At 37.1% G+C, this 25052-nt stretch overlaps 1 protein-coding gene across 2 annotated transcripts in view; it reads left to right on the forward strand.

Annotated features, from left to right (window-relative positions):
- Positions 1-993: 993 nt before the first annotated feature.
- The window catches only part of FERMT2 (fermitin family member 2), a 136413-nt gene continuing 112354 nt past the window's right edge, over positions 994-25052 (forward strand). For both annotated transcript variants that reach the window (XM_027861125.1, XM_027861126.1), the window contains exons 1-2: positions 994-1079; positions 1727-1892. In XM_027861125.1, coding sequence (XP_027716926.1) covers positions 1736-1892 — 157 coding nt within the window. In that variant the 5' untranslated portion in view covers positions 994-1079; positions 1727-1735. The remainder of the gene's footprint in view (positions 1080-1726; positions 1893-25052) is intronic.

The following is a 25052-nucleotide window of genomic DNA, read 5'->3' on the forward strand; positions in this document are numbered from 1 at the left end:
AAAAATTTTTTTCAACTAGGGTTTATTATTGATTATTTGATCTTTTACCCTAGAAATTCAGGGCAAAGCCTGTGGATACCATCCAAAAGGACAAACCATCCGTTTCCATCTCCCCAACCCCTGCCCCCCTCTAATTTTCTGGATTTGGGGGCGTGGCACCATCGGGGGCGTGACACCGCCTAGGGCATAGGAAACCTATGTTTGGTAAAGTTCTGGGATTGGGAAATTGGTTATAACAAGAGGAACTTGTTCCCAAAAGAAGAAATATTGTCCTGGGAATTTTCCGTGAGTTTTTCTCACAGATATGCTCTCTCTTTCCCTTTGGAAGAACAAATATAGAAATAAGCAAGAATTTGGCAAATCCTTTACCCTTGGAGTGAAAAGCTAGTCAAGAGGAGCTTCTTTACTACCCACCCACCCCTAGAGCGAAGACCTCCACGCCCCTCCCCTCAAGATCCAGCTGCCGAAAGCCCGGATGTTGGACTCCCTCCCTGTACTGGGTCCTTCATTTCCATAAAAGGGCAGTGGCTCCTCTAGCTGTGATTGCGGCTGCAGGCAACTCACCCGCGCTCCCCCTCCTTCCTTTCCCTCCAGCCTCTCGTTCCTCCCACCTCCTCTAGAACCAACCCCAAAGCTCCCACTCAAACCACTCCACCCTCCCCCCACGCCCTTAAACCAGTTGACTCCATCCCTCTGCTAGTCAGCTAGGAGCGGGGGGTTGAGGGGCGACGACAAACCGGGTCTAATCAGTGTCTAGCGCAGAAGCCGCTTTTCTGTCCTCTCTGGGAGAAGAAAGGGCCCAGCCAGTAGCCAGACATCCAGGGGGTGGAGAAGAGGTGGGAGGAAAGGGGTGGAGCTGAGCCTCTGGAAGTGGGCTGGGAGGAGAGGGGGACGGGACTGGGGCTCCCAGACTCCATTAGCTGCCCAGGCCAGGAGATAACTCGACGAGCCATCTGGGACTGTGGAGAGGGACGTGGAGTCGCGCTTGTGGGCCCGCCGCTCCCGGGCCGCCCCGTGGCGCAGACCGCGCCCGACCCTTCTGTCCGCCGAGTGCCGGCTGAGAGCGGGGGATACGCACGGTGAGGGCACACGTCTGTGGCGAGTTTTCGTTTGGAGCTTTATGTTTTTGTAGCTGTGGGGTAGGGCGGGACTGGGGGCGCAGTGAAGGGCACTTTTTCAGCCCCAGGCGTTGTCTCCTCGGTCCCGGGAGGCTGGGGAGGGCTGGGGGGCGGTTAGACAGGTGAACACAACGGTCCAGGCTTTCGCAGGAGGCGGAGCGGGTCCTGTGGCTTCCAATGGGACTTGGGGAGCCCAGCCCGAGCGGGCTTCTGTCACTGGGGAGAACGGGCGGGGCTGGGGCCCTGCTCCCTGGCTGCGCCCGGGGCTAGTCATGCTCTCTCTGGGTCCTATTGGGAAGGAGGATTGTGGATCGGTCTCCCTGCGGGCTGGCCGGAGAATACAGAGAATGATTTTTTGGGGGAAGGGCGTGTCGGGATTGGTAACCCCCATGCTCCTGCACCCTTACCCATTTTTCCCCATCGTTCGTGACACAGAGCCCTTCTAAAGCAGAGGGGAGAGAGTGCTTTCTTGCACTGTTTAGCGTGATTTTTCCTTTGATGTTACCTTTTCTTTCCAGTTTTCCTCCGCCCTGCCTTTTAGGGCTCAATGAGACTTGTCTTCTTTTGGAGAGTAACTCTTACGAGTGCCATTTCCTTTCCACTCACAGGAAGGAGCTATGGCTCTGGACGGGATAAGGATGCCAGATGGCTGCTATGCGGATGGGACGTGGGAATTGAGTGTCCATGTGACAGACCTGAAATGTGATGTTACCCTGAGAGTTACAGGAGAGGTGCATATTGGGGGGGTGATGCTCAAGTTGGTGGAGAAACTTGGTAAGTTGTGCATATAAAAAAAGTCCGTAAGTAGTTTAAAGGCCGAAAGTAGTAAATGTCTGTCCGTATTCTAAGCGTGTATATTGAAAGATTGGAGAAACAGGAATGCCCCTTTTGTGTGTGGGGGGGGAGGGAGGGTCAAGGAAGGACAATTTTATTCGCTTTCTGTGAAATACTTTTTGAGGGGTATATATCTTAAAAATGCAAATATATTATGCAAATATGTTAATTTAAGGGTTTATTTGTGAATACTGTGTTCTTTATGCCTGCCCCACCCCATGTGGCATGAAATCAATGTTCTTTGGTATTTAGTATACTTCTCTTAACTGACTAGTTTAGTATTAACACTGAAATCTGAGTGAAATAACTGATTCTAGATCTTTTATTTGTTTGTTTAAGACTCTTTTTTGCTCTACTGTGAATAGAAAAACAAACTCAAAAATGTTTAATGTTGGAGAAGGTAAAAGAAGGACTCGTATTTTTTTTATTCTTTCTCATGTTTTCCTGTATCAGGATGTTGGTGTAGTTTGACTTAATGTGAAAGCTATCAGTATTTCAGTAAAGTTAAACTGTATTCTAAAATGTGAAACTTCTGGTAGCAGGGCAAGGTTTTTAGAGGCAGTGATTTAGTGTATTTAAAGTGTTGCATCCATCCTTCTTTTAGAAGCTCTGGGGAAGTGTTTGACCAATCTAGCATACAGCTGGGCAGTTACAGTAAGCTACTAGTCTTTCTGAATTTATCCTAGAATAACAGATTTATAACTGGATGGGAACTTAGATACCATCTCGTTTCAACCTCAAGAAACTTGAGGCATGTAGACATTAAGTGACTTGCATAAGGTCCTACAAAGGGAGTATTTGAACCCTTGCTTTAATACCATATTCACTGCTCTTTTCACTATAACTGATAAACTTTGCCAATTACCTGTGTAAGGATTTGCCACCATATCAAAGACACTATTTTGGTACTTACATTTATGTAACTTTTGAATATAATATACACTATAAGGCAGTCCCCCATCTTATGAAGAAAAGGTCTTGTTCCCAAAGTGTAACAACAATAGCAGTTCATATATCGCTAGTACTTTATGGTTTATAATGCACTTTCCACCCACTAATCCTGGAGAGTAAATGGTAAGTCACATTGAGACACATTTCTCTACAGAAACAATGTTGTAACTGGGTTTTTGGCCACTTACCCTTTCATTCCCTCACAAATCCATTTAATGCAGTACTTTAAGTCCAGTACTACAAATAATATTTCATTCAACCATAATTTATAACATTTTTTACATGGGAAAGTATTGCATTCTGATAAACATATAGTGGGTGCTTAATATTTATTTGCATCTTTACATTTTTTACACATAGGAGATGCTTAATAAGAAACTAAAAGTTTGAAAAATTCATCTGAAACAGATTACTTTTTAGTTAAGAAAAATGTTTTTAAGGGGTTGTGTTTTATGTTTTTCCCATTTTGTAGTTGTGATAGAATGTGATGTCATCCTAGTAAATATTTCAAACATTTAAGAGTAGTTTTTCACAATAAGTAAGTTTGTTATAACAAGTAAGTTGCATGTGTAAGATTGAATATTAGGAATTGTTGGGTCTACTAAAGGGAGTCTGCTGAATTCTCAGCACATTGAAACCTGCCTGTGTAGTGCTTAATGCTGCTTAGGGTAGATCCAAAATAACTATGGGTGTGATTTGAACTATATTCAAGAAATTTTAATTTAATTCAACAAACATTTAGTGTCTTACTAAAACACTGTCACTGAGCATTTAAAGATGAAACAAGATACAATCCCCTGCTCTGAAGAAGCTTGAGAGAAGATGAGGGATGGGCAAAAATAAATACAATACATATTAGCATAAGTGGTAGAGAGAAATCTAAATAAAGTGCTTAAAAGTTTTGAGGAAGGAGAGATCACATCTAGCTGGTATTAGGGTATGCTTCATAGAAAAGGTAGCACCTGAGCTTGCCCTTGAAAATCATTAGTCAGAGATGGGGAGAGGAGTGTCCATTCCCGCAAATAGGGCACAACTTAAATGAAGGCACAGAGGAGAGAGGACAGGACAGGATTGGGAAAGGTAAAGAATATCTAAAGAACCTTTTTGTAAGGTGGACTCATTTGGAAAGATGTTGCTTCTATTGGGCTCCGAGAATAGTGTCAGAACAAAGTGTGCAATATGACTCTTTGGAAATTTGATTTTGTGAAGTTCTGTCAAAAAAAAATTCACCTGACATTTTCTAACGTCTAACACCTACCTATCTGTGTCTTAACCTAACATCTATCTGTTTCCTAACTGGTGTGGTCAAAATATTGGTGATTAAGATTGTAACTATAAACAAGGAGACACTGGTGCAGGACCACCCAACATAGCATTCCCACAGCAAAGAAGGTGCTGTGCTGTATGAGCAAAGCAGAATTATTGTAGCTCAAAAGAAATGTGAGATGTGCAAATTGAGAGACTTCTCCTCTCCAAATGTTGATATGGACTATTTGTGCCTGATTTGTAGTGTAGCCTTTTGAACTTGTATTGGTCTGATCATCCAAGGTCAGACACACTGTACCTTGACCCCAGCATAGTGATGTCATTTTGCTCTTTTTCAAGCATGAAGGACAACAACCAATTACTTAGTAAAGTTTGAAAAATTGTGGCTTTTCATCATCTAACATTAATGTTAGATTAGTATTTGAAATTGAGGAAGGAAAGAACAAATAGGAATGTCCTTGATTTTCTTTGAAAGGAAACAAATGTTTGCATCAGGGATTCTTGTCTTTTTAATAAGTGGCCTTGTTAAAAAAATCGTTTTTAAGAGGAGTTACATTTGTTTCATAAAATGAACTAGTAAGATAGCTACTGTTAGGATGATAACAAATATATAGAATATTGAGTATACAGCACTGTGCCAGGGCTTGGGGTAGATAAAAAGCTTAAATGGTAATAATAACTGACTTAGGATATTTTAAAGTTTGCAAAGCATTTTACAGTTACATTTTAGAACACTGAGGTAGGTGCTGTACGTAAGACATAATTTCTGTTTTCAAGAAATTTAGTCCAATGGGAGGATCAGAATCAGGAAAAGCTTCCTGGAATGGTCTACTACTTGAATGTGGCTTTAAAGAATAAAGAAGGAATTCAGCAGGTCAACAGGGGGAGAGAAGGCATTACAGATCTTGGGAATAGTGTGTGTGTGTGTGTGTGTTATAGGTGTTTTGGGGGCGACAGTTTGGCTGGAACACAAGTACTAAATGTCACACAAAAAAAGGTTGGGAAAATGGGAAGTCACCAGATTATTTATGAGTGGAAGTAGGGAGACATATAAGACAACCTGAGATAATCCAGGTGGGTATTCATGAAGGCCTGTACTTGGGTGGTGGCAGTAACCTTTTTGTTGATCTTCCTTTCATAAATTTGAGGTAGAGAATCTACGGCTTCGAGGCTACAAGTAGCCTTCTAGGTCCTTGGGTGAGGCCTTTTGAGCAAGTTCAAGCGTAACAGAACAAATCCTTTTATTGAGGGGATTTGGTCTGTGAAGTGTGGGTTCAGTCAAATGGCCACACTTGAGGACCTAGAGGGCTACTTGAGGCCTTGGAGCCGCAGGTTCCCTACCCCTATTAAGTCTAATTCATCCTCCCCCTCCACTCAGTTGCCAAAGACATTTTCTTAAATTTCAGGTTTGAATGTGTCACAGTTCCTCTCAACCCCCCCTAGTCATTAAACTGCAGTAGTTCCTTATTACATCCAGGATTAAACATAAAATGGTCTGTTTGGCATTTAGAGCAGACCTGCACAACTTGGCAGGAGGTAGGGCCAAAATTAAAATAGGCTAAATTTCTTTGGGTTGAAGTTAGGTTATACTAGAGAAAGACTGATGATAGTTGTTTGCCACAGGTCATGTGACAAACTGGAGAGTACACAGTGGCAACCCTACCTTTTTTTTTATTATTTTTTTTTTTAGTGAGGCAATTGGGGTTAAGTGACTTGCCCAAGATCACACATCTAGTAAGTGTCAAGTGTTTGGTCTGAGGCAGAATTTGAACTCAGGTCCTCCTGACTTCAGGGCTGGTGCTCTATCCACTGCACACCCTAGCTGCCCTGCAACCCTATATTTTTCAAGGGCAGCCTGTAATTCTTTGGTGCGCCACAAGCAGCCTGTGGGCCATATGTTGTACAGGCCTGATTTACAGTCTGTCACAGCATAGCCCCTTCCCACCTTTCCAGTCGTCTTACACTTTACTGTCTTCTACATACTCTGTGATCCAGTCCGGTTAGCCTAATTCTTCAAACATGACACTCCATCTCCCACCTCTGCCTTTTCACCCACTGTGCCCCAAGCTTCAAATTCTCTCTCTCCTCACATTTGCCCCCTGGCTTTCCTGGCCTTCTTTAAGACTCAGTTCAAATCCTACTTTATGCAAAAAGACTTTGCTGGTCCCACCATCTGCTAGTGTTTTGCTTCTGAGATATCCTTACGTTTATACTGAATATATCTTTTATGTGGAGATTATTTGTATGGTGTCTCCCCCATTAGAATATGAACTAATTAAAAGTGGGGATTTTATTTTGCCTTTCTTAGTGTCCCTGGTGTTTCTCACAGTGCCTAGTATGAAGCAAGGGCTTTAAAAAATCCTTGGGGATTGATTGACAGGTGATGTTGTGGAAGTGGAGTTGACAGGACTTGGAACAAGATTGGATGAGACAGGGAGAGTTAAAAAATACCTCCAAAGTTATGAACATAGAAGACCATTTACATGAAATCAGGAGGTTAGAAGAAAGAGGCATTGTGGTATAATGATAGCCAACTCCAGAATCAAGAAGACATAGTCAAGTCCTACCTCTGATAGGTTATATGACTATGGGCAAGTCACTTAATCTCTTAGAATAGGGTTTCTTAAACTTTTTCCACTTGTGACACCTTTTTGCCCAAGAAATTTTTATATGACCTTGGGTACATAGGTATATAAAATAGGTATACAAATCAAAAATTTATTGATAATAAATCATAAAGAAATTTGTTTTAAAACAATTTTTGACATGCATATAATTTTACCGTTTATGAAACATGAAAGCAAATTTGCATACTAATGAGATGGGTGTGCTTGTTTATTTTGACATAAAGAATTAAATCTTGGTGGAATATTTGATAATGCAGGACTTAAAGCATCTTCAATGTTTTCAGAGTTGATTGAAATTTTTATTTTATAATTGTCAATGTTGAGAATGTCATTTCTCATGAATACGTAGTATAAAAGCGGCAGAAGTATTTTGGGGCCATTTCAGAAATTGTTGGAAATTCTATCCTAATCCCAAACCAAAATTCATTTAATGATTTTGTAAGTACTAAACACTAAAATTCATAACACAGTAGTCTCTAATCTAAGCCTAGGTGTTTCTGGCAGCATTCATTGGCATTGCATGGGGTGACAGCATGTGCAGTACAAAGTGCGTGTATTGTGTGTTCAGAACCAAGGCTGCAATGGAATTGCATGATGCAATATGATATGGGCAAGCACTTCCAGAAATGCCTCAGATTCATTACACAATTGATTTTGAATTAATTTTTGATCATTGTGTATTCAGAAATCTTTTACTGTTGCCAAATTTTTCACGACCCCCACATTCAGTTATGTGACACCAGATGGGGTCGTAACCCACAGTTTAAGAAGCACTGCCTTAGATCTGTGCCCCCCAATTAGCTAAATAGAAGAGCAGGAGCTTACCTACATTAGTAGAGGGAATTCCCTATAGCAGTGAAATTATAAATCTAGTCCAGAGAAAAGGAAGTCATAAGGGAGATGTTTATAGGGAAATATGAGCTTGGTTTGGGGCATGTTTATTTTGAGATGATATAGAGGTCTTAATAGATAGTTGGAAATTGGGGAAATAGGACCTCAGAAAGCAGGTCAGGACTAGAGAAAAATTTGGTAGGCATCTACATAGAGAGGAGCATAGGTGATGAAATGTATGAGGAGCAAATAATATTGCCAAGAGAGAGAGTTGAGAGAGGAGAGAAAACCAAGAACAGATGTGGGTGTTTCCAAAGGATTAAAAAGTGTCAGAAAGAAAAGAGGCCTAGTACAGGAAACATAAGGAATAGTTAGAGCGGTAGGAGAACTGGGGGATGTTATATCTCAGAAGCTGATGGAGGAGAACATAATTCATAGTGGTAAAGGGTGGTCAAGAGTTGCAAGGAGGTCAAGATAAAAGACAAAAGAAATGCCTTTAGAGTTGGTGATTAGGAGGTCAGCTGTTGTAGATCTATAACCATAATAGACTGTATTTTAGACATGTCCAATGGAATGGAATGTTAACAACAAAAATACCTTGGTGTGAGACTGACTTTCCTATTCTGTCATCAACTCACTCCTCAGGAAGGCTTTGTAGCAAAGTTATAATTTGTAACATAAATGGAAGCACTTGCTTTATTTAAATAATCCACCAAAGTGAAAAATGCATTTAGTATGTAGTAGCAATGATTTCTTCTTTAATTGGAACTTGGATCATTTTTTGTGATTAGGTTCATTAAAATGAAATGTTATCTTTTACATTTCAAATTCAGAGGATAATGATAGTAGTAATTAAAATTCATTTATTTGTCAGACAATCAACAGGCATTTATTAAATGTTTGCATTATGCTGGGCACTGAGGATACAAAGACAGATACAAAATAGTGGAAATAAATATGTATACATTTGTGTGTACATGTATGTGTATATATATATATATCATATTGGATATGAGTACATGGTAGTGCAAGTGTTAGCCCCATTTTACATAAGGGCAAATTGAGGCTTAGAGAGATCAAGTCACTTATAGCCACATGACTGGTAAGGGTGAGATTGAGGACTCTATTCCACATCTTCTGACTATCAGGTCCGTTCTTCTTTGTAGTATATTCTGCTTCCTTCCAAGATCCAAAATTATCTGTTTGACACAGTATTGCCATCATTGAATTTATGATCTAAATGATCTGGGTTATACCCTCCAAAATGTGTGTACTTGTAGCTGATCTGTGTCAGTGACGCTGATCTTGGCTTCCTGTAAATCCTCAGCAGAGGCTACCTGTTGGCTGAGGGCCTTCAAATAAATCTTTTGATATTGCATAGATTATAAAGTATATGGGCTGTCCTTTGGTTGTATTTCATTTCACATGACTGTCCCACTCCCCTTTTTCACTTGCACATTCTCCTGATGATTTTTTATGCCTTTTATCCAGCATAGTTTGTCACTTACAGGTCTTCTGAATAATGTTCCTATAAGTAATTACAGAGTTAAAATTCACGTATAGCATTTGATTTTCTCTTTGATTTACATTATGGAATTTGAAATGTATTATTACAAAAAAAAATTCTTCAATGGACAGAAATGAATACTTTTGATAAGAAAAGACTAAAATGAAGTCTGGAGTTTGTAACATACTAGCAGTACAAAGAATATTGTATTTGTAGTTGGAGATTGTTCTTATTGGAAATGAGATTCCCAAAAGTAAATTGTAGTTATATTGTCTTTCTTTCTGATAAGGAGAAAAAAAAAGCCATTCATATAGTCATGGAGAACATGATAAACATCGGCATGCATGTGAAATTACAGATGTTATAGCTATTTTTTTATAATAGATAATAAAATTAAACATTTTATTTTTTCCTTTTTTATTTAATATTTTTATTTTTTCCCAATTACATATAAAAACAATTTTTAACATTTGTTTTTTTTAAATTTTGAGTTTCAAATTCTCTCCCTCCTTTCCCTCCTCCCTCATTGAGAAGGCAAGCAGTTTTATATGAGTTATACATGTACATTCATGCAAAACATATTTCCCTATTAGTCATGTTGTGGGGGGGAAGCGACCAAAAAAAAAACCCAAGAAAAATGAATGTTTTAATAATTTTTTGGCATGCAGACTCCATGAGTTCTTTCTCTGGAGATGGATAGCATTCTTCATCACCAGTCCTTGGGAGTTGTCTTGGATCACTGTATTGCTGAGAATAACTATGTCATTTCACAGTTAATCATCATTAAAATATTGCTGTTGCTGTGTATGTTGTTCTTCTGGTTCTGCTCATTTCACTTTCCATCAGTTCATGTAACTTTTTCCAGGGTTTCCTGAAGCCATACCCTTCATCATTTCTCACAGTACAATATTCAGTCACAGTCATATACCACACCTTGTTCAGCCATTCCCCAATTGATGGGCATTCCCTTAGTCTCCAGTTCTTTGCCACTGCAAAAAGTGCTACTGTAAATATTTTTGTACATACAGGCCCTTTTCTTTTTTGTTTTTTATCTCTTTGGGATACAGACTCAAATTGGTTTTGTTGGGTCAAAGGGCATGCAAAATTTTATAGCCCTTTGAGCATAGTTCCAGATTGCTCTCCAGAATGGTTGAATCAGTTCACAACTTAACGAGCAGTGCCTTAGTGTCTCAATTTTCCCCCGTCCCCTCCAACATTTGTCATTTTCCTTTTCTGTCATGTTAGCTAGTCTGATAGGTGTGAGGTAATACCTCAGAATTGTTTTAATTGGCATTTCTCTAATCAGTAGTGATTTAGAACATTTTTTCACATGACTATAGATAGCTTTGATTATTTTGTCTGAAAACTTCATATCCTTTGAACATTTATCAATTGGGGAATGGCTCTTATTTTTTATAAATTTGACTCAGTTCTGTATATAGTTGAGAAATGAAGCCTTTACTAGAGAAACTTGTTGTAAACATTTTTTCACATTTATAATTATTGTGTATTTCCCTCCATCCAATTGCCCCCTGTTTATCCTACTCTCTCTTTTCACCTTGTCCATCCTCAAAAGTGTTTTGCTTCTGACTTCTGCCTCCCCCAACCCACCTTCCCTTCTATCAGCTCTCCTTGCCACTTCTCTTAACCCTTACCACCTACTTTCTTATAGGGTAAGATAGATTTCTGTACCCAACTGAGTGTGTATGTTATTCCCTCTTTGAGCCAATTCTCATGAGAGTAAGGCTCAAGTGCTCTCCCCACCCCTCATCTTCTCTCATCTTTCCCTCCACTATAAAAACTCTTTTGTACCTCTTTTACATAAGGTAAGTTATCCTATTCTACCTCTCTTTTCTCCCAATGCATTCCTCTTTCTCACCTCTTAATTTTTTAAATATAATTATCTCATCATATTCAACTCACACCTGTGCCCTCTGTCTATGTATACTCTTTTTACCAGCCCTAATAATGAGAAAGTTCTTAGGAGTTACCAGTATCATCTTCCCATGTAGGAATGTACACAGTTTAACCTTCTTGAATCCCTTATGATTTCTCTTTCCTGTTTACTTTTTTATGTTTCTCTTGATTTCTGTTTTTGAAAGTCAGATTTTCTATTGAGCTTTGGTCAATCAGGAATGCTTGAAAAGTCCTCTTGTTTCATTGAATGTCTCGTTTTCCCCCCGAAGGATGATACTTAGTTTTTCTGGGTAGGTTATTCTTGGTTGAAATCCTAACTCCTTTGCTCCCTGGAATATCATATTCTAAACCCTCCAGTCCTTTAATGTAGAAGTTGCTAAATCTTGTGTTATCCTGACTGTGGTTCTGGTTATCTGAATTTTTTCTTTCTGGCTGCCTGTACTATTTTCTGCTTGACTTGGGAGCTCCGAAATCTCTTTGAGGAAGTGATTGGTGTATTCTTTCAATTTCTGTTTTACCTTCTGGTTCTGGCATATTAGGGCAGTTGTCCTTGATAATTTTTTTGAAGGTTTTTTTTTTTTTTTCCCATTATGGCTTTCAGGAAATCCAGTAATTCTTTATGTGAGTTTTTTGTTTTCGTTTTTGTTTTTTTGGGGGGGGTAAGGCAATTGGGGTTAAGTAACTTGCCCAGGGTCACACAGCTAGTAAGTGTTTTGTGTCTGAAGTCGGATTTGAAATCAAGGTCCTCCTGACTACAAGGCCGGTGCTCTATCCACTGCGCCACCTAGCTGCCCCTAGTAATTCTTAAATTATCTCTCCTGGATCTATTTTCCTGGTGAGTTGTTTTTGAATGAGATATTTCACATTTTCTTCTGTTTTTTCATTCTTTTGATTTTGTTTGATTGTTTTTTGATGTGTTATGGAGTCACTTGCCGAATTCTAATTTTTAAGGAATTATTTTCTTCAGTGAGCTTTTAAAGTATCTCTGTTTCTATTTGGCCAATTCTGCTTTTTAAGGAGTTGTTTTATCTTTTACCATTTGGCCTATTCTGTTTTTTAAGGTGTTATTTTCTTCAATTTTTTTTTGTGCTTCCTTTAACAAACTGTTAGGGACAGCTAGGTGGGGCAGTAGATAGAGCTCCGGCTCTGGTGTCAAGAGGACCCAAGTTCAAATCTGACCTCAGATACTTACTAGCTGTGTGACCCTGGGCAAGTCAGTTAACCCTGATTGCCTCCAAAAACAAAAAAAAAAAAACCGTTGACTCTTTTTTCATGATTTTTTTAATATTTCTTTTATTTCTTTTCCCAATTTTTCCCCTACCTCTCTCACTTGATATCTATATCTATATCTATATCTATATATATTTTTTGGTGAGGCAATTGGGGTTAAGTGACTTGCCCAGAGTCACACAGCTAGTAAGTGTCATGTATGTGAGGCTGGATTTGAACTCAGGTCCTCCTGACGACAAGTTTGGTGTTCTATCCACTGCATCACCTCGCTGCCCCCTCACTTGATTTTTAAAAGCTCTTCTAGGAATTCTTTTTGGACCTGAGACCAGCTCACATTTTTCTTTGAGGCTTTGGATGAAGCAGTTTTTGGCTTTGATGTCTTCTTCTGAGTTTGTGTTTTGATCTTCTCTGTCACCATAGTTATCTTCTGTGACCATGTCCATTTTTTGTTTGCTCATTTTCCAGCCAATTTCTTGACTTTTAACTTTATGTTAAAATTTCGCTCTGTTCCCATGATGGAGGGGCACTGTCCTAAATTTCAGCTTTTTTTGTGTTGCTGTGTTCAGAGCTAGTTCTGGGAGTCTATAAGTTTTCAGTTCTTCTAAGGTGGTGTAATCTAAAGAGAGATGTAGTCACTGCTCTTCTGGTCTGTGACTGACCACAAGTATTCTTTCCAGCCTTTGACCTATAACCCTGCTCCTCTTAGTGCTCCTCCTCACCCTGGGACTGTGAATCAGGACTGAGACCAGGATCTATATATGGACAGAGCAGCAGAGTACTGGCACTAACCAGGAAAAGAACACCTGTGTTCTCCATGACTAGTTAACCCAACCCTGTTACCGTCTGAGGGCTGAGAGCTTTGGAAGCCGCTGCTACCTATTCAGTTGCCCCCAAGGCCTGCTGGGGACTTGCCAGGGTGACAGACCTTTCCTGCCTAACTTCTAAGATGTCTTTTGCTAGAAAAAATTTTCACCCCATTCGTGGTTTCTGCTTGCCACTCCAGAATTTGTTTTGAGGCATTGAGGATTAAAATTATTTGAAGAGGAATTTGGGAGAGCTCAGAAGAATCCCTTCTTTTCTCTGCCATCTTGACTCTGCCCTAAAATAATCTAATAGGCAGTGCACTAAGAGTACCAACTAAGAAAGTCTTCTTGCAGAAGGTAGAACTTTAGCTGGGACTTGAAGAAAGACCCACAAGTGAAGACAAGGAAGGGAGAGAATACCGTGCATGAGAGTTAGGTAGTAAAAGTGTGTGGACTCATGAGATGGAGTCTTGTTCTAGCAACAGCAAGAAATCCAGTGTCACTGGATCATAGATCATGTGGAGGAGAAACAGAATTGAAAAGGTAGAAAGGGCAGTATGCTATGTATTGGGAATACAGAGAAAAAAACAAAATAATCCCTGTCCTCAGTGAGTTTATGTTCCCCATTTGATTCTCTAGAGACTTATGAATCTTATGAAAGTCTTCTCTTTATAGGCCATAATTGAAGTCGGGAGGCAGGAAATTGATGTTCTGAAAAGATCATCATTTTTGTTCTATCTTCCTTCTTCCACTTCTTGATCATTTCTAGCTATGATTTATTTTTTTCTTCACTAGGCTATCTGCTTAACTGATGCATCTCAAGGGAGGGACTTTGTTTTGTAAATAAAGTCACTTTATGATTTAATTATGTATTATCTACCATAGTAAGACAGCATGTTGACAAAGTGTGAGGGTTAAAAGTGATTTGTCTGTGACCATCATAGATTGCGGGCCTTGTTATTATTTTGGACATATGCCACAATGAGCTTCCATACTTTTCTCAAAAGTACCATGAAAATAGTTTTAAGAATTTTTTTTAAAAATCTGTTTTGGTAATGAAGTGAATTTGAAACATAACTTGTGTGCAACAACTCATTTCCTAACTAAGCCACATAAACATAATTTCCCATATTAAAAAAAAAAAGCTGATTACATTTTAGGTTGACTTCATGATGACATTTAGGCCTTTGTAAGATTTTATAATGAGGTTATAGTTTAAACTGGCTTTGCTCTTGGCTGCTGTATTTGTCAAAGAGATCAAATGTTTGCTGACTTCAGCTGTTATTTTATTTTGGCTTTGTCTTGGTGAAGAATACTTTATATTGAAATTTCTGTAGGATATAGTAATGGTTTATATAGATTGTTAATTTATTCAGTTCTTATTTTTTTGGCATCAATAGCTGATTAAAAGAGGTTAGGTTGCAAACTATATCTTCTGATTCTCATTCATTTAATTTAGTGTCAATTTTGATATTTGCATCTATCAAGTAGTTAATTTAGAAACAGCATCCATATTGGTAAATTGTCATTTCCTCTCTGTTAAAATGTAGTCGTTTTTGTTTGTTAGCATGTTTGGTGCTTATCATGTGCAGTGTCTTCCAGCTTTCTTTTCAAAAAAAGTCTTCTTTCGTCATGATTTATTGATGTGAGGCTCCTTTGTAGTCTACAGGCCTTTACCCTCTTTCACTTCTTGATCCTGAGCCATATTTTCCAACTAATTTTTCTCCTACCATCCTCTCCCACTTTTGCATTGATATCATTATTAATTGATATAAATCAAAGAGAACATTCAGGTTAAGTACTGTGTATATATGTGAAAGCAGTGTTTAAATTCAAGATGGCTTTAAGGTATCATTAAAATATTAAGATGAGAACTTACTGTATTTGAGGTATTTATGAAATGCTTTTAAAAATGAAAATTTCCTAACAGCTCTTTTAGAGATTATCTAGAAAGATCAAAGAAAACTACCAAGATCAATATTAAATAGTTAAAAATCCAAAAGAAACTTAGTTTCATTTCCAAGCTGCACTTATTTCCAGAGATAGCTTATGTGTTTAGATAGAGATGAAAGATAACAACAGATCTGTTATTATTATTATTATTATTTTCTTTTTTTGGTCTAGGCAACAGAGTTAAGTGACTTGCCCAGGGTCACAAAGCTACTAAGTGTTATGTGTCTAAGGCCAAATTTGAACTCGGGTCCTCCTGAATCCAGGGCTGGTGCCCTATCCACTGCGCCACCTAGCTGCCCCCCAGATTTATTATTCTTGATTTAGTCTTGTTAGTTTCTTGAGGGTCTTTTTTTTAAAAAATGTTATTGATATCTTCTGTTTTTTACATCATCATAGTTATCCGAAGTGTCACTTTCCCTAACCATGCAGAGAGTAACAAATAGTATTTTTTAGGAAGGTAAAAAAATGTCAGTACAACTGTCCAGATTGAAAAAATCTGAAAAAATGAACTGTATGTAACACCTGTGGATCTCCCACCTCCACAGAGGGGTGGGTTGGGGATGTCTTCTCATCTCTTCATTAGAGCCCTGCTTTATCTTTATAGTTGTTTTATATTTGCTTTTTTTCTTTTGGTGTGTAATTGTTCTTTCTATTTATATTGTTGTAGTTACTCTGTATTCTTTTCTTGCCTCTGCTTTACTTTACATTAGTATAAGTATTATATATATGTGTGTATATATATACACACACATATATCTTTCCATGCCTCTCTATAATCATTTTATATTATTTATTTATATAAATATATGTAATCAGTTCATCATTTCTTATAGCACAGTAATACTAAATTACATTCATGTACCACAATTTATTTAGCCATTCACCAGTTGCTGAGCATCTACTTTATTTCCAGTTCTCAGCTATCACAAAAAGTGCCACTATACATATTGTGGCATATATGAAGACTTCATTTTAATCATTGATTTCCTTGGTATATAAACCAAGTGAAGGAGTCCTTAATTCAAAGAGTACGGACATCTTAGTCACTTTATTTGCATAATTCCACATTGCTTTCCAAAATGGTTTTGCTTTTTCACAGCTCCACCCACAGTGTATTAGTGTGCATATCATTCCATAACCACTCCAGTATGGATTATTGTAATTTTTTTACATTTTTGCCACAGATTAAAATGTAATTAGGAAATATTTAACAAAACAAATAAAAATACTGTTGAATACAGGTTTGTTGATATGTGGTTTTCTAAGTCTGTGCATTCAGGGATCCTTATGTCCAGTTTAGTGGTTCCATTTCTATTCAAGTTTGAATACCACTGATCTAGACAAGTGACATTTTTCATCCACTTAGTTTTTCTTGTTTGGCTAGGCAGAGCAGACTCTTAAAATCTTGGATAAAATTAATCTACCCATACATGGGAGGGTAACTTTTAAGGTTTGAAATGCACAGATAGGCTTTTTGAAAATAATAGCAGATCAAAAAATAAATAAATAAAAAAAGAAAAAGAAAATAATAGCATATCACATCTTTCCCATCATTTATAGAGGTATAGAGAGTATGAGATTCCACTGTGTTCCTTGTTGGATTTTTTTTAAAGCATTTGATCTGGTAGACATTTTTATTCTACCTTAAAGGCTTTCCTCTAACAAGATGTCTTGTGTTCATATGTCAAAATATCGTGCTTTGATATTCTGAAATTGTAGTCAGAATTTGTGTATCTTCTAGCATCATGCAGCACATTGAAATTCCTTATCATTATTGGTTTAGAACTGTGAATAATCTCAAAAAGTAATGAAGATTTTATTGTTTTTGTTTTTGTTTTTTCATTTAAAATGAAATCTAAAATTTTAGTTGTCATAGCTAAGAAGCTGGACAGCAAGAAAATAATAATGATAATAACTGATATTTAAGGTGATGAAACAAATCAGTTAAACTTTTACTAAGTAACTTTTTGTTTTTTTTGTTTTGTTTTTGGTTTTTTTTTTTTTTGGCTAGGCAGTGGGGTTAGGTGACTTGTCCAGGGTCACACAGCTAGTAAGTGTTATTTGTCTGAGGTCGAATTTGAACTCAGGTTCTCTCGACTCCAGGGCCGGTGCTCTATCCACTGCACCATCTAGCTGCCCCACTAAGTAACTTTTTGCAAGATTCTTTGAGCAGAGATTGTTCATGTTGACTAAATCAGGTTTGGGAATTTTTCTGTGTCTTCTATCTAGCCCATGACAGGAATCTTGGATTTAAGTCCCAGACATGCCATTAACCTTGGATAAGTACCTTCACTTCTTGGAACCTGTTTCTGTATCTCCATAGGGATACTAACACTTCCATTTCCTATTTCTCAGGGTTGATAGGAAAGTACTTTTAAAAACAAGTGCTATATAAACATAATCTTTATATTAATCACAAGGTTTTCTTTTTTTATTTGGGAAACTAATGAATTTTATTTAGTAGTAAAATGATAATCATAATGTTAAGCATTTAAAATAATAAACACCAGATGTTGAAATATATTATAGTTCAAACTGCTACAGCTTCTGCTAAAGGGAAGTCAAGTCAACAAGTATTTATTACGTCCTGTCAAGGAGTTCTCCAGAGTAAGTTAAGGTAATATGGGATTAACAGTTGAGGGAAACTTATTATCTATTAATCTCTTGCTGTAGAATAATATTGTCACTAAATGGGTATTTTTTACAAATATAGAAAAGTAGAAAGTATACTAATTATTTTTAATTATGAAGCATAATTAGATTTCTATTGAGCCAAGTTAAAATCTAAAATTACTTCATTTTTAATAGTTACCAAATAAATTAAGAAAGTCACGAAAGATTTCATAGTATATCAGATGACTTTTAAAATTGCACTCTTTTAATTGGAAATTGAGGAGATGCCCATCAATTGGGGAATGGATGAACAAGTTACAGTATATGAATGTAATGGAATACTATTGTGCTATAAGAAATGATGAGCAAGTGGACTTCAGAAAAAACTGGAAAGACTTATATGAACTGATGCTGAGTGAAGTGAGCAGAACCAGGAGAATGTTGTACATAGTAACAGTCAGATTGTATGGTAACTAACTTTGATAGACTTAGCTCTTCTCAGCAATGCAAGGATCTAAGACATCTCCAAAGGTCTCATGTTGGAAAATGCTATCCATATCCAGAAAAAGAACTATGGAGTTTGAATGCAGATTGAAGCATACTATTTGCTATTTTTTTTCTTCTGTTTTATTTCTTCTTTCTTGTGGTTCCTCCTATTGGTTCTAATTCTTTTTTACAACATGACTAATGTGAAAATATGTTTAATAGGAATGTATATGTAGAGCCTGTATCATATTGTGTGCTGTCTTGGGGAGGGAGGGGAGAAAATTTAAAACTCAAAAGCTAATAGAAGTGATTGTTGAAAACTAAAAATTAATTAATTAATTAAAAAATCACTCTTTTGAAAAATTATTTTCATTTCCATATTCTCTCTTCCTCTAGCCCCTCTCCATTGAGAAAGCAAGGGATATGATATCCATTATATATATGAAGTTATGCAGGACATAAAATTATACTCTTATAAGAAATACCTGGAGCAGCTAGGTGGTGTAGTGGATAGAGCACCAGCCTTGGAGTCAAATCCAGCCTCAGACACTTGACAATAGCTGTGTGACCTTGGGCAAGTCACTTTACCCCAATTACCTCTCCAAGAAAAGAAAAGAAAAGAAATGCCTTCATGCCTTATTGTTATCACTTTTAAAATAATTAATTAAATATTTTGCATTATATGTTCTTTTAAACAGTTGTGGTCCTTAATCCTTTGGGTACCTATAATCTAAGGGTAGCAACATAGAAACAGAGAATAGTAAAGACATGCCAGATCACCCCACCTCACCTTACTCCCCGGACACCTAGGGGCACCTGGGTAGCATCTGCTACCCAGTTCCAGGTCAGAGATCCAACGCAAGCTGATGGAGAGACCTGTGGAGTGACATTCTTATGTAGGGAGGCCTTAGGCAACGTACTGAAAAAAGAGGAAATTCGAAAACAAGCAGCAGTGATGGTGTTCTAAAGCCTGCAGAGGAACAACCAGGACAGCAATCACAGGCCCAAGAGGCGCCTGAAATTTTGTCACCCTGAACCAGCAGAGCTTCCCAGCTGATGATGATAGCTAAGCCCAGTAGCATTCTACTGTTTCTAAGACCAAAGCCTAGTTCAAATCAAGGTGATGGCAATCAGACTTTACCCTGGAACAGAGCAGTTTGGGAGTGCTGAAAGCTTGCAGGTCCTCTGCCTGTCCCTGAAAGCCTGTAACAACATAACATTCAGTACTCCAGGAAAGCAATAGAATCAGCCCACACCTTCATTCTAGAAGTACACAGAACCCAACACTAACACTGAGTCTGAAGTCAGAAAGTAGGCTGTAAAATGAGCAAACAAAAAAGAACCCCAGTGGGGCAGTTAGGTGGCATAGTGGATAGAGCGTCGGCCCTGAAGTCAGGAGGACCTGAGTTCAAATCCACCCCGAGACCAAACACTTGACACTTACTAGCTGTGTGACCCTGGGCAAGTCACATAACCCCAATTGCCTTTAAAAAAAAAAAAGAACCCCGCCATTAAAAAGCTGTTATGGTGATAGAGATACTCAAGACACAAACCCAGAAGAAGGGAATGACTCCAAAACATACAAACAAAGCCTCAAAAAAAAATACAAGATGAGAACAAATTTAAATGAATTCTTGAAAGAGATGAATTGAAAGTTTAAAATGTTTTTGTCAATGATGAAATGAGTGCTAGAGGAAAAAAACTGAAAAAGAAATTAAAAGTAGGGAAGAAAGAATTGTAAAAAGAATGAACAGTTTGATACAAGAGATACGAAACCTTGCCCTCTGAAAATTTATAGACCAAATGGAAGCCAATGACTCCATGAAACAACAAGAAATATTTAAAGTCAAAACATTGAAAAAATAGAAGAAAATGTAAGGTATCATAGCAGAAACAACTGACCTGGAAAACAGAGCAAGGAGAAAAACAGACTATGTGACCACCATGAGAGCCTCTTCATATTTCAAGAAATCTTAAAAAAACAAAACAAAACAAAAACTGCCCAGGGCTCTCCCTCACCCTCTCAATTAATAGTACTTTATTTTTTCCAATTATACATAAAACTAGTTTTCTGCATTCATTTTTCAAGATTTTGAATTCCAGATATTTCTCCCTCCCTTGCCTTTCCTCTCCCCAAGACAGCAGACAGTCTAATATAGGTTATATATTATTGTCATGTTAAACATATAGCCACATTAGTCATATTGCGGAAGAAGAATCAGAACAAAAGAGAGAAACCATGAGAAAAAAAAAACAACAAAATGAAAAAATAATGCTTCGATCTGCATTCAGACTCCATAGTTCTTTCTCTGGATGTGGACAGCATTTTCCATCATAAGTCTTTTGGAATTGTCTTAGATCATTGTATTGCTGAAAAGAGCTAAGTGTATCAAAGTCAGTCATCATACCATGTGCTGTTACTGTATAAAATGTTCTCCTGGTTCTGCTCCCTTCACTCAGCATCAGTTCATATAAGTCTTTCCAGGTTTTTCTGAAGTCCACCTGCTCATCATTTCTTATAGCACAATAGTATTCCATTACATTTGTATGCCACAACTTATTTAGCCATTCCTCAATTGATGGGCATCCCCTCAATTTCCAATTCTTTGCCACCACAAAAAGAGTTGCTTTAAATATTTTTCTACATGTAGGTCCTTTACCCTTCATTATGGTCTCTCTGGAATACAGACCTACTAGTAGTATTGCTGGATCAAATGATATGCACAGTTTGATTGTTCTTTGGGCATAGTTCCAAATTGCTCTCCAGAATGGTTGGATCAGTTCCACAACTCCACCAGCAATGCATTAGGGTTCCAATTTTCCCACATCTTCTCCCACATTTACCGAAACTTTTCTGTCATATTAGCAATTTTGAAATTGTGTTCACATAGTTTGGGATTTGTCTTGGCAGGTGTACTCCCCAAATATTTTATGTTGTCTATAGTTATTTTAAATGGAATTAACTTTTCTATCTCTTGCTGATGGGCATTGTTGGTAATATATAGAAATGCTGATGATTTATGTGAGTTTATTTTATATCCTGCAATTTTGCTAAAGTTGTTAATTATTTCAAGTAGTTTTTTAATTGATTCTCTAACATTCTCTAAGTATACCATCATATCATCTGCAAAGAGTGATAGTTTTGTTTCCTTATTGCATATTCTAATTTCTTCAATTCCTTTTTCCTGTTGCTAAAGCTAACATTTCTAATGCAATATTGAATAACAGTGATGTTTCACCCCTGATCTTACTGGGAAAGCTTCTAGTTTATCCCCCTTACAAATAATGCTTGCTGATGACTTCAGATAGATACTACTTGTCATTTTAAGGAAAACTCCATTTATTCTTATGCTCTCTAATGATTTTTTTAATAGGAATAGATATTTTATTTTGTCAAAAGCTTTTTCTGTGCCTGTTAAGCTAATCATATGATCTGTGTTAGTTTGATTATTGATATGTTCAGTTATACTGATAGTTTTCCTAATATTGAACCAGCCCTGCATTCCTGGTATAAATTCTACATGGTCAGAGTGTATGATCCTTGTGATATATTGCTGTAATATGCTTACTAGTATTTTGTTTAAAATTTTTGCATCAATATTCATTAGGGAAGTTGGTCTTTAATTTTCTTTCTCTGTTTTGGCTCTTATTGGTTTAGGTATTAGTACCATATTTGTGTCATAAAAGGACTTTGGTAGGACTCCTTCACCTACTTTTCCACATAGTTTATATGGTATTGAAGTTAATTGTTCTTTTAAATGTTTGGTAGAATTCACTTGTAAATCCATGTGGCCCTGGAGATTTTTTCTTAGGGAGTTCATTGATGACTTGTTCAATTTTTTTTTCTATAATGGGGTTATTTAAGTATTTTATTTCCTTTTCTGTTAATCTGAGTAATTTATATTTTTGTAAATATTCATCCATTTCACTTTGATTGTCAGATTTATTGGCATACAGTTGGCCAAAATAGCTCCTAATTATTAGTTTTCTTACTTTCAATTTTATCTGTCCTTTGATTTTCAGAATTTCTAATTTGACATTTAATTAAGGATTTAAAATTTGTAATTTTTCTAGCTTTTTTAATTGCATGCCCATTTCATTGATCTCTATTTTATTCATGGAAGCATTTAGAGATATAAAATATTCCCCTAAGAACTGCTTTGGCTGCATCCCATAAATATTGGTCTGTTGTCTCATTATTGTCCTTCTCTTTGATGAAATTATTGATTGTTTCTATGCTTTAGGATTGGATTATTTGTTTGTTTTTTTTAAACCTTTTTTTTTTTTTCAAGGCAGTTGGGGTTAAGTGACTTGCCCAGGGTCACACAGCTAGTGTCAAATGTTTGGGCTGAAGCCGGATTTGAACTCAGGTCCTCCTGACTTCAGGGCTGGTGCTCTATCCACTGTGCCACCTAGCTGCTCCTAGATTATTTAGTTTCCAGTTAATTTTTAGTCTATCTTTCCATGGCCCTTTATTACACATAATTTTTTATTGCATCTTGATCTGAAAAGGAAGCATTTAATATTTCTTCATTGGATTGTGAGGTTTTTTATGCTCTAATACCCAGTCAGTTTTTGTGTTGTTACTGTGTACCCTGAGAAAAAGATACATTTGTTTCTGTCCCCATTCATTTTTCTCCAGAGGGCTATCATATCTTACTTTTCTAAAATTCTATTCACCTAGCTAACTTCTTTTTTGTTTATTGTATGATTAGATTTATTTAGTTCTGAGGGGATGTTGAGGCTCCACTGGTATAGTTTTGCTGTCTATTTCTTCCTGTAACTCACATACTTCTCTTGTAAGAATTTGGATGCTTTACCATTTGGTGCATATGTTTAGTATTGATGTTACTTCATTGTCTATGGTACCTTTTAGCAAGATGTAGTTTCCTTCCTTTTCTTTTAATTAGATCTATTTTTGCTTTTGCTTTGTCTAAGGTCAGGATTGCTATCCCTGCTTTTTTCGCTTCAGCTGAAGCATATTATATTCTGCTCCAGCCTTTTACCTTTATTCTGTATGTATCTCTCTGACTTAAATGTGTTTCTTATAAACAACGTATTGTGGGATTCTGTTTTTAATCCACTCTGCTATCCACTTCCATTTTATGAATTTATCCCATTCACAGTCACAGTTATGATTACTGTGTATTTCCCTCTATCCTATTTTCTCCTCTTGCCCAGATTTCTTAGAATCAGAGGGCAAAGTGGAAATAGAAGGAATCCACGAGTTACTTTCTGAAAGAAATCTCCAAATGCATACTCCCAAGAATATTATAGCCAAAATCTAGAACTTCTAGGTAAAAGGAAAAATGAAAGTACCTAGAAAGCAAGGATTCAAGTACCGTGAAACACAATCATGAATCACGCATGATTTACCAGTCACTATCTGAAAGGAGCAGAGTTTGGAATACTATATTCCAGAAGACAAAAGATAAAGGCTTGCAACCAACAATAACTTTTGTTGAATTGTATTTAGCAAAAGAGAATCTTAAATAATTTTTTTTTAATTTTAATTTTATTTTGTTTTTTGCTTTTTGGTGAGGCAATTGGGGTTAAGTGACTTGCCCAGGGTCACACAGCTAAGTAAGTGTTATGTGTCTGAGACTAGGAATCTTAAATAATTTTAAAGGGGAAAGAATGGATTCTTAATGAAATAAAGCACTTCCAAGCATTCCTGATGCAAGGACTAGAAATGCATAAAAACTTTTACGTTCTGGAGTTAGAGAAGCAGAAAAATGGAAACATGAATGAACATTGATAAAGCTAAACAAGGATAAACTGCTTACATTCTTATTTAGGGGGATGATACTTGTATTCCCCTGTCATCATCAGAGATTGTAGAGGGAGATGGATAAAGGTTGGGGGTAGTTCTGTTATGTCTTGATATTCTTAAGGGAAGAACGGAAAGAGAAATCTGTTACACTAGGTAAGAAGGGGGAAGGAAGGTCAGGGAAAAGTATTTCACATAATCAGTGTGCAAGTAGATATTTGTACAGATATGGAGTAGTGGCTGATGCTTGAACCTCATGGTCATGTGAACTAGAGGGAAGAATACACAGTTGGGAACAAAAATATATCTCGTTCAGCAGGGAAATGGGACCAAAGAGAATTAGTAGAAGGGTATTCAGGGAAGGATTAGGTTTTGTTTTGTTTTGGGATTTGGGGGTTTTTTGGGTCTTTTTTTTTTCCTTTTTATTTTTTAAATAGTATTTTGTTTTTTCCCCGATTATGTGTCAAGACAATTTTTAACATTCATTTTTACAAGATTTTGAGTTCCAAATTTTTTCCCTCCCTACCTCTCCTCCTCTTCCTAAAATGGCAATTTAATGTAAGTTACGTATTGCAATTAAGTAAAACATTTCTATATTAATTAGTCACAGTTTGAAAGAAGAAACAGATCAAAAGGAAAAAACTGTGAAAAAATAAAGTGAAAAAAATATGCTTTGATCTTCTTTCAGTGTCCATCAGTTCTTTAGGATCATCATGAGCCCTCTGTATTTGTCTTGGATCACTGTGTTGCTAAGACCTAAGTCATTCATAGTTCATCATCTCACATTGTTGCTGTTACTCTATACAGTGTTCCCCTGGTTCTGCTCATTTCACTTTGCATCAGTTTGTAAAATCTTTCCAGGTTTTTCTGAAATGTGCCTGCTCATCATTTCTTATTTCACAGTAATATTCCATTGAGTTCATATACCACAACTTGTTCAGCTATTCCCCAATTAATGAGAATCCCCTCAATTTCCAATTTTTGCTGCCACAAAAAGGGCTGCTATAAATATTTTTGCACTTGTAAGTCCTTTCCCCTTTTTTATGATCTCTTTGGTATACAGACCTAGTAATGGTATTGCTGGATGCACAGTTTGGTTGTTGTTTGGGTATAGTTCCAAATTACTCTCCAAAATGGTTGGATCAA

This window comes from Vombatus ursinus, unplaced genomic scaffold, assembly GCF_900497805.2.
Source record: "Vombatus ursinus unplaced genomic scaffold, bare-nosed wombat genome assembly UNPS02014449.1, whole genome shotgun sequence".
NCBI classification, from domain to species: Eukaryota; Metazoa; Chordata; class Mammalia; order Diprotodontia; family Vombatidae; genus Vombatus; species Vombatus ursinus.